This window comes from Eleginops maclovinus, chromosome 20, assembly GCF_036324505.1.
Source record: "Eleginops maclovinus isolate JMC-PN-2008 ecotype Puerto Natales chromosome 20, JC_Emac_rtc_rv5, whole genome shotgun sequence".
NCBI lineage: Eukaryota > Metazoa > Chordata > Actinopteri > Perciformes > Eleginopidae > Eleginops > Eleginops maclovinus.
In genome coordinates this window covers 25,190,735-25,201,171 of record NC_086368.1, presented here as the reverse complement: position 1 = coordinate 25,201,171, position 10,437 = coordinate 25,190,735, and the positions used below count along the sequence as shown (strand labels likewise).

Below are 10,437 nucleotides of genomic sequence, written 5' to 3'. Positions count from 1 at the left end.
GAAGTGGCCTCAGTGACAAATGCATTTACACATATTATGCTTTTAATGGTTTTGGTTTTAATACACAAACATAAGAGGTTACATAGGACAAACGCAGGAGGAGGCAAAACACCTATTGGGCTTATTTAAATCTCTACCTTAATAGTTAAGTTAGTTAAAAATCACACTTTTATATAAAACACAAAATCAATATACCTGCTTAAGTTCAACAGATAATTTACTTTAAATGTTTTTTTTAAAATAACACTAAAACCAGTCATACATTGTTCAAGTGGTTTTTTTAACCTTTGTTTTGTTTCTGTAAAAACGTTCATCCGTTTCAGGGGAACAAAGATCTGGAATTGCCTTAAAACTGTACTTTGCTGCATTGCCAAGGAAATCAGGCCAGGCATTCGTGTTTATGATTATCATTTTGCAACATATTTTATTGGATTCCAATTACACAACCATGACAACAATCATATATAACGACAATATTGTACATATGGCATTTAAACATCATGCTCATATGTGGTAATAAATATGGCGATAAACAGAGGCAGGAAAAAGTAAATGAACCCTTTGGAATGCTCTGAATTTATGTGTTGAAAATGATTGTCTGAGCACACACATTATTGTTTTGTTCTAGTCCATATTGAATACATCATTCAGACATTCACAGAGTAGGTTGGAACAAAGCTAATAGGAGTTAACAATGTGGTATTAAAACAGCATGTTCATACAGTATGTGGTCATCAATTAGGTGATACATTACATTTTTTAAACCAAATAAGATAACTGACCATGAGTTCACTCCTCCACTCTTTGAAACAAACACATTCTTCTTGACAAAAGACAGTTTTTCACCATAGACTGCATAAATAAAACTCCCAACATTGTAGTGTCTCTGCCCTCGTGCCGCTCCAGGGCGCCCACATGACCTCTCTCAGTGGCTAGCTCAAACTGCAGCTGAGCCACGACAGTGCATGGCTTCACTTTATTTGTGTGACCTGTTTCAGGCTGATCCTCTGTCTCTCCTCATGTGTCCCAGCTGTGATCATTGCCCTCTGTCATCTGTAGGTATGAGGTGATGGCGTCCCTCAGCCCCTCGCTCACCAGAGAGTTGTCTGACTCTGTCCTCTTCCTCCTGAAGAGCATTGACCTGGAGGAGACAGGAAAGGATGTTCAAAAGTGCTCATTGCAAACTGGCAATGCGACTCTGCCCTGACATGGATAGAATGCTTTAACTGGTGCGTAAATTAACAGAAAGTGTCATATGAACCAGTGGCTGCAATTTGTAGCTTTTTTTAATCTGACATAGGTTTAGGAAACACCACGGTAGGAACATTCTGCTCTACGCTATTACACACTGTTCAAGTCCGTCAGATATCTCTTTAACCACAGTCTTATCTGTTGGAATATCTGCAGTGTTTTGCACACACTTCTCTGGGGTATTAGGACCAGGCATAGGGGGACAAAACGTCAGAGAAAGAAGCTTCTTTTCCTGTACAAATGCAGAAAACAGAGTCTAACCTGTGGTAAGGTTAGTAGTAGTTTTCTACATCTTGACTTTATTCTCTAAATCGCTTTTTATTAAATTCAAAATCTTTTTGCATTTTGACTTTTTATTTTGTAACCTCTGTTTGTCCCCTTATGCCTGGCCCTCTCTAACTGTCCGTATTTCAGGCTTGTTTTACTTAGCATAGAAACACAAACATCAGCACAATTGAATTAGTGTCTGAAAACAATATTTTTAATCAAGATTCACCAATATCTTTTTAACCGCCAGGTGCTCATGCTCTACTGAAATAGAGTGACATCTTGTGGCAGTCATCAGAATCTAAATAGAGAGTCTGCCTCACCTGCTGATGCCCTTCCAGTTGAGAGTCGGCCTCCTGATGACAATGGGAACAGGCCTGGCCTCTGTGGGGTTGTCCAAACCCTGGATGTAGCACGGCAAATTCAGTCGAACACACAGCCCCCCTGCAGACTCTGTGATGGAGAAGTAATCTTAATATCACACTTTGAGAGACGTCATGGTCAATTCAGGTGTGATTATTATATCCTGAGTACACACCTGAGTAGTGTTCCACCAGGTAATGCAGGGAAGGGAAGGTGACACCTGGAGAAATGTAGACCCAGCCGTTCTCGAGCAGAGGGATGCGGTAGTGCTTTACACTGTCCAGGTATGAAGATCTGGTTCTTCTCAGCACAGACAGTGAGTAACAATCTAAACATGAAGACAAAGAGACAGCAGGTAAACTACAGGGCTCTTGATTCTTAATTTAGAAATGTACTCAGGTACGGATCAGCCTTCCTAAATCATTAGTCATGCTGTTTCCAAGGGCAATTAAAGGAACCCTTTTCCCCAAAAATGATTATTTGTGTATCAATTATTGACTCTCAGGCCTCCATGATGAAGTAAGAGTCCAGAAATTGTAACTGAAAGTCACCTTTTACAATTTTTGAGTGTATATTTATATCATATAATTCAAATTCAGGTAACACAGGGAAGTTATTCATGCACAAATGATCATTTAAGGGGTTCAATTATTCCATTAAGCCTTTTTATTCTGATTATTGTGGTTTTATTAAATATGTTTCTAAAGCAGTGGAAAAACTAGAAACGGCGCTCTGACCTCTGACAGATTCTGACTCTCGGATCATGAAGGCTCCATTCTGGTTCTGAGGCTGCATGAGCAGCTCCACCGCTTTGTACCTGCTGATGTCTTTGAAGAGCCACCTGCACAGAGAAGAGACACATGAGTCAATATAAAAGAAAAAGGGTTGTTTTTCAAGTTAGGAAAACCCACAGAAAAACAAACAACATATTCCCCACTGAAGGAGGACTGGAGGCAGGGGCTCAATGTCAGAAAACATGAGTTTTTTTTCCAATACTCATACACTCCCCCTATACCTCCCACCTGCCAGGGGACTCCCCACCTTTGATCTAACTTCTCCTCTGCTGCTGCCAATGGTGTAAAGTAACTAAGTAATACATCTATGTACTTTCACCCCACTACAAAACAGAGGTAAATCGTGTACTTTTACTCCACTACATTTATTTAATGCCTTACTTAAGTATATTCTGATGCTAATACTTTTGTACTTTTACTTGAGTAACATTTTGAATGAAGGACTTTTACTTTAACAGTATCCCTACACTCTGGTACTTTTACTTTTACTTAAGTACAAGATCTGAGTACTTTACCACCTTTGGCTGCTGCCTCACACACACACACACACACACACACACACACACACACACACACACACACACACACACACACACACACACACACACACACACACACACACACACACACACACACACACACACACACACACACACACACACACACGCGCTATAGTGACAGGTGTCCTTATACATGTTTCTTCCGGACAGTGACCTACCTGTGTGTCACCTTGGCCGTGTAGTTGCTGGGGATGTAGCTATCTTGTCCCGTGGTTGTGGATCTGACCATTAAGAATTCACCATCACTGTTCGAGAGAACAAGCATTCATGAGCAGCTGTACAGGTGAGAACAAAAAAGGTGCAGGGGAAGCATTCAAAGCTTTGTCACGTACTCTGATAGGATGGTGACTTGCTCTCCGATGCACATTGTTAATTCTGTACTCTCAAAGGACGGGTAGTTACAGAGGGAGACAATCACGCTCTCCTGCGGCGCTGCAGAGAGAAACAAAGAGATGCATGTTGTTACGTTTTCTTAGTTTTATTTCCTGTGGTGAGTGTGGAAAGAAGAACTCAGATCCTTTACTTGAGTAAAAGTACAAATACTATGGTCTTAAATAGTTGTAGTTCTCCAAATTTAGATACTTTAAATACTTTGTAGATCAGTAGTACAGTACTGCTTTATACCATATCAGCATATCATGTGTTTCATATGTGCATAAAGTAATTGTGAGTGTTAAAACAAATGTAGTGGAGTGACTCACAATACTAATGATACTAGCCTCTGTGTTGCGGAGTATTAAATGGAAAGTAAACTACAAATATGTCAAGAAAAGTACATGAGTACAATACTTAAAATGTAGTACTTATTGCTTTCTACCACTGCTTTGGGGATATACATACGTGGGGATTCAGGCTCAGGTGAATTTTCCAAGATCGTCATGTTGGATCGACATCTGATGGGGCAGGTCCCCATGTTCTGTGGCACTGAAGTCTGAGAAACAGAGCCGCAGGGTGAGGAAAAACATCTTCAAAGGTCTTCAATAACCTTTATGTAGCTGAACCAGTTATGACACTGTGACTGAAACTGCTTTCAGGTACTGCACAGTTTTTCTGTTACCAGGCACTGAGAGGATACAGGAAGCCGCATCACCGCAACCAGAGGCTCTGATATCCTGTGTTAAATTTCCATGCGATAAGGTTTACAAGGAATAAAATCTATCTCACATGACAGTGATATATTAAATAAGATGAAGAAAGGTGATTCTATACTTATTATGCATACTGTTTTTCAACATTAACAGGGACCTTTGAGTAAAATATCTCAAATATGATCTAAAAATGACGGGCTTTTTAACATTTCTCTTGTTAAAGACAGCTCTGAATATTAACTATATACACTGTTCCTACAAACTATAAAAAATAAACTAAATGTGTAAAAAATACAAGTCGACAGAACACAGAAGTGTATTTTCTTAGAAAAAGAAAAGACATGTCTTGAAAATACAACAATTACAGGAAAGAAATTCAAATGAAACTTATCTAAAGAGCACTTTTCATACACAAAGGTAACTCAAAGTGCTTCACAAACCAAACACATAGACAGTTTACGGAAATAAAAACAAAACTATCTCTCCCTTCCCAGGTAATAACCAGAGTGAAACATAGCTACAGTATGTGATTACACAGGACTAAATCAAACAGGAATTAAATAAGTGTAACATAAGAATACATACAACAGTAAAAAGCCAAATTAAAAGATAATGAATGATACTAACTCAAATAAGAAATACTCTTTATCTTAGTCTGTATTTATTCCATATAACTCTCATAATCGGGCAATACGTTTACTCATATTGTGGAATAAAAAGGAAAGTAATTGAACTGCAAAATAGTAAATACATAATACAAGTTATTAGGCAAAAAGCCATTTAAAATAAAAACTCCTACCAATAAGAACAAGTACTCACCTTTGTGCTTTATTAAAAATATATGTCCACAAAATATTTCCCACACAAGTAGTGAGTCCGACCCCTCTGAGATCAAAGTCCTTAATGATAAATGCTGGTCTGTCTGCAGCACACACACATAAAGGGCAGCCGGTTAAATGTGTCTTCCCAGGCCTGCGAATCAATCACAGCGACTGTGCTCCCTCCTCTGTGTTTTTGCAGCTGTTAATAGAGAAGGCTGACTGAAGAGGCTTCCTGCGCGGCCTTTATGTATGTCACCCTGCTGCAGTTTCCTGTGACGCTCAAGACCTTGACATCCGGACTCAGAACAGCTTGTGTTGATCTCTAACATGCATGAATGTTTTCACTGACACTGCATCACTTGTTTATGGAATGAACTACGTAAGCAGCATGCGCATACATGCGATGCAAAGTTTGAAGCAGACAGTGTGTGTGTGTGTGTGTGTGTGTGTGTGTGTGTGTGTGTGTGTGTGTGTGTGTGTGTGTGTGTGTGTGTGTGTGTGTGTGTGTGTGTGTGTGTGTGTGTGTGTGTGTATGTGGTTCAGTTTATCTGCCTCTAGCTCAGAAACGTTGAGCACATTTTCTCTGCCATCACATTCAGTTATTGTGGGTCCTGTTGAACATCAGATAAGAGGAACAGCTCTGCAGAAGCATGACGAAGGTTCCCGACAGCCCACTGCGGATGGTGTTCATCATCAGTCGTAAAGTGTATCCATCAAGCTGACACTGCAGAGTGAAATGGTAAAAGTGAAACAATTTGACGGGGAATACTAATGCATTTTGTGCTCGTAAATCATGACGGTGCATTGCTGGAATTTTAGTATGTACATATACTCAAATAGCCTACTGTTGGCTCCTTAAACACATGTTTGCGTAGTCCTATTTCCTGAAATGCCCTTCTTCTTCTCCACTGTCAGAGAAAAATATTGTGCTTTTTACTCTGCTTAATTTGTCTGACAGCTATTGGTTGTTTTACATAATTCGATTTTACATAGAAAACACAAGAAGAGTCTTTTACAGTTTATTATAATTGAGTTAAGTCAAGTAATCAGTGCATGTTTTCAGAATGGCTGTTTTTACCAAATGTTTAATGCAAACCATTGAATGTGGGGCATGTCAAATGTGAATATGTGCATCATTCCTCGGCTTAAATTACAATAAACTGTTAACAAAACAAGACATTTGAAGTTGTCAGTATATTAGCAACTTATATTTCTCTATTCTACCTTCATTTTACAAGAAAACCACCAGCAGATTGTCCATTTTGAAATATGCATTAGTTGCAGCCATGTATAACATTCATTTAATTGGGGATTTTTTTCCTGCTTTGAATCGTTTTACTAGTCATATTTTAGGTACTTTTTCCTTATGATAAGTCCATGTTTTCTCTTCCCTTTTCAATGCAGGATTGAACTCTTTCACAGTGTGGTATTTGTTTTAAGTAACAGGTCTCAATACTTCCACTGTTTGGGTGACAAATGGATTTAGAAAATGTAACATGTATTAAGTGAGACATGGTGTGTGTTCATCAGAAATGGCAGAAATGATTCTCTGGTTTCAGTTTCTGCTGAGAGGTGATCATTCTCACATACTTCTTGTCCTATTTCTTATCAGATGTTCTTCTGTGGTTGGAAAATGTACACTAATCTGCACCACAGTTGACAGGTCAGCAATAGAATGTAACAACTGCATGTTAGCTCGATTGGAAAGAACATTTTGATCAAAAATCTGATCGTTCCAGACCAGTGAGTGGGATATCTTTCTCAAATGGGTTTCTAAATAGCTTCTCCAAAGTCTGTGTATCATTTGTAGATGTGTTCTCTTATTCCAGTATGTTTCATAAGTATATAACACCAGCCATTCGTCTTTTTAATTTGTAAATAAAACATTATTTTATTCGCATACCTCCAACAGGGATTACAAAAACAGAGAGAATCTTTATGAATTGATTTTGTTTGATAAAAACCTTTTTGGCTCAAATTTCAATGCAGTATTATTTAACATTGTTTAAGTTTGAGTGTTAAAAAAAAGTGTTGCATGAAAGTGAATCATACGTACTTAGCGAGGTTAATTTCCTTTGCCAGAACATTTTAGTAGCAAAAGCGAGAACCCGGCATACTAAGAAAAGCCTGTCATTACATTAACATTTAACTCTTTAGCAGTACACCTTTTTAGTTTGAAGGCAATCTCCTCCTCTGATTGGCAGAGCAGTTGACCATGTTGATTTTGATGTGTGCTAAATATAACTGTAGCTGACAGCCTGTAAAGAAACAAGAGCGAGTGCGGTTGGAAACTAACTCACCACAGTCACCGCACTTTTCCACTAACAGGCGAGGAAAAGTACCAGACTACACAACACTTTCTTTCACTAACAGATGTAATTGTTATGTTTGTGCATTTTTAGAATCAAGATTACCTTTTGTCAGTGGTGGAATGTTACAAAGTGCATTTACTGAAGTCCTGTACTTAAGTAGAATTTTGAGGTACTTGCACCTTTAAAAAAAGTACATTCTGCTACTAGATACATTTTGCATGCATGCTGTTTTACTTGTTACTTCACTACATTGATTTAACAAATGTCATTAGTAGCTACATTGCAGGTATGGATTAATATTACAGAATATAAATCAACTAATGAATTATGTATTATTAAAGGATAAGCTACCCAGCACTTCATCAAGTTATATAAATAATCCCCAGCTTTACCAAGTGCAACATTGACAGTTATAATGCATATGACAGGGGCCACACAAATGAGTAGTTTTACTTTCTGTACTCCAGGTATATTTTGATACCAATACTTTTGTACTTTATCTTACGTACAATTTTTAAGGCTGGACTTTAGTATCTTTACAATGTAGTATTGCTACTTTTAGTAAATCATCCGAGTACCTCTTCACCCTCTGCATGTGGTGATAAATGAAGACGCCAGACGTGCTGTCATGTTGTAGCTTTATTCAGTAGTAATATAAATGAGTTGAATCAGCAGACTGTGAGAAGCACCACTGGCCCCTCAGAGAAGAGACTCAATACTTTTCACATCAGGACCCACTTGTTAAAATCACTGAATAATCTTTTAAACTGAACAAAAAACATTAACACAGAACAGAAAGAAAAAAGGAGATGAGCTTGGTGACAAAAATAATACAAAAAAATGGAGTGACGTTGAAACACTGGTGCACTAGAGGAATGTTTTAAGCAGCTCACTCCACAAGCTTTAGTTTAGTTACGATGAACGGGTGCTACGGTCTGCTCCTTCACTTTGTTTCTGCAGCTATGGTCTACTCCTTCACTTTGTTTTCTGCAGCTACAGCAGGTTGAGTGATCCCTCTGTGTACTTTGTGACTCATTCACATTGCAGGACAATTGGGATTCAACACAAAAACAGAGTGACTCAAAATCAATGAGGATAGAGATCACAGCAGGAGAGAAAGTGAAAGTGAAATATTGCATAATAAAAAAAACGTACTCGGAACCCATGGAGGAGGTCTACAGTGTGCGTGAAGACATTTAAAACAAACACAACGTCAAAAAAAATAAATACAAGGGGTAGAGTGAGTGATATGGTTTGACCATTGGAACACACAACACGTTCGGTTGTAGTCATGGTATCTGGTACAGGAATGTGACTTTGACAGTGTATTAAATATTATATATCTAATAATATGCATCTGTTAATATATTTATTACATCCTCTTCTAATCACATTACAGATCCTCCTGGCGTTTGAGTTGCAGGGTGAGAGAGAGATAGAGGGGGAGAGAGAAAGAGAGGGGCACATAAGTTACTATGGGAATGTGCAGGGGGAGGGAGGGTGGAGGATTTAAGGTTTAGCAGGAGACCTCCATGGTCTGGGGTCCGACCTGGTTGTCCAGACCCCCGGTGGCGCTGCCCTCCAGCAGGCTGTTGAGGTTGTTGCGGCTGCGACTGCTGTCCATGGAGGTGATGGAGGAGGAGGAGGCGGTGCGGGAGCGAGCCAGCCGAGTCATTCCTGCTGTCGGCACTGAAAAGAAGAACACGTATTGATATTCTGCTCACAGCGCGGAGACTGTGTGAGCTAGGGCTGCACAATTTAGGAGAAAGGACTGAGTGTGATTATTTGGAATGATATTCCAATATAAACGACGTATTTGTATTTTGTGTAAATATCGGCTGTATTTTTAGTTTGTTACCTAGTCTGCATCTTTCTTTAAAACAACAACGTATTCTTCTCTCAGTGTCTTTGTGCACCATTTACAACCAAGCTAATTCCTCGGATGTGTAAATCAACTTGGTAATAAAGCCAATCTTAATTCTGATTGAGATATCATTTGGGATATTAAAAGGCAATTACCTTTTCCATTATTCAAATTAGCATTAATCAATGCTCATTTGGTCACAGTGAAATCGAGGGTGCGTACCAAATATGGATTTTTTATATAACACCATTTGTAGGCTGGGATCATTCTGCAGTAACACAATACTGTCCCACGCTCCAAACGTAAACCCAGGGGAACAGCATCCCCCTCCATTGACTGCTTTAAATCCAGGCTAAAAACAAACTTTTATTCTCTTGCGTTTGACTCTGGCTGATAGCGCCTATGTCTATTTATTTGTGCATATGAGCTGTGTGTATTAATGTTTGCGTCAGTGTTTCTTTTATTTATTTAATTTATGAAAGGTTGCTTTGTTCTGTACAGCACTTTGGTTAACATGGTTTGTTTGCAGAGCAGTTACCTTTTTACCAAATGTTGTGTTTACTGTAATTTGGATATTGCACCAGTCCATATTTTGTGCAGCCCTAGTAGGAACGCTTAAAGATACACAGATGCAACTACAACAAAAATGCATAACATGCAAACAAATCTCAAATATGATGACTAAGTAAAAACAAATGGAAGAAAAAATGATTGCATGTGTGTCCACTGTTGAAAAATAAAATAAAATATGAAAGCAGGACACAGCACTGGCAATCCAACTGAAGTGACGGAGGAAGCAGCAGGTCATGCAACACAAACAGGACACTGAAGATCCATGCTAAAAGGGCAAACTGAACTCCAACAGGGAGATGAATGTGTGTCAACGTGTGCAGAAGGATCTCTCACTGTGTCGATACAGACTGTATCTTCCACACTGATCTGCTGTCGAGTACCAATCTGAAACAGCGCTCCGGATAACTTCTGCATACACTGACATTCATCCACCCTGCTGTGTTTAAGGGCCTTTGGGTTCATAGCATTCTAGTGTGGCAGCTGCTCGAGAACCTGATACCTGATTCGTTGCTCAGGTGACTGAGAAGAACGTAGGGAACTGTGA

General features: G+C 39.0%; 2 protein-coding genes across 4 annotated transcripts in view; both read right to left on the bottom strand.

Annotated features, from left to right (window-relative positions):
• Positions 1-397: 397 nt before the first annotated feature.
• sla2a (Src like adaptor 2a) lies at positions 398-5,398 on the bottom strand. The gene is made up of 8 exons (XM_063910273.1): positions 5,143-5,398; positions 4,076-4,166; positions 3,568-3,667; positions 3,394-3,480; positions 2,619-2,722; positions 2,057-2,209; positions 1,842-1,971; positions 398-1,141 (listed from the first exon to the last, which is right to left on the bottom strand). The coding sequence occupies exons 2-8, from the start codon at positions 4,146-4,148 to the stop codon at positions 1,018-1,020; spliced, it is 771 nt and encodes a 256-aa protein (XP_063766343.1). The 5' UTR covers positions 4,149-4,166; positions 5,143-5,398; the 3' UTR covers positions 398-1,017.
• A 2,684-nt stretch (positions 5,399-8,082) lies between these two features.
• Positions 8,083-10,437, bottom strand: part of ndrg3a (ndrg family member 3a) — a 34,234-nt gene continuing 31,879 nt past the window's right edge. For 2 of the 3 annotated variants that reach the window (XM_063910756.1, XM_063910758.1), the window contains 2 exons: positions 10,393-10,431; positions 8,083-9,145 (listed from right to left, as the gene is read on the bottom strand). In XM_063910756.1, the coding sequence (XP_063766826.1) occupies positions 8,973-9,145; positions 10,393-10,431 (212 nt within the window). In that variant the 3' untranslated portion in view covers positions 8,083-8,972. The remainder of the gene's footprint in view (positions 9,146-10,392; positions 10,432-10,437) is intronic. The other variant, XM_063910757.1, reaches the window with a different exon arrangement.

What these genes read in the sequence shown, in the direction of transcription:
- sla2a (XM_063910273.1), bottom strand. Translation starts at nt 4,148, where the DNA reads ATGGGGACCTGCCCCATCAGATGTCGATCCAACATGACGATCTTGGAA. An exon ending in ACCTGAGCCTGAATCCCCAC is followed by an intron (nt 3,668 to 4,075) that starts GTATGTATATCC and finishes TTCTCTCTGCAG; the next exon opens with CGCCGCAGGAGAGCGTGATT. An exon ending in ACGGCCAAGGTGACACACAG is followed by an intron (nt 2,723 to 3,393) that starts GTAGGTCACTGT and finishes TTCTCTGTGCAG; the next exon opens with GTGGCTCTTCAAAGACATCA.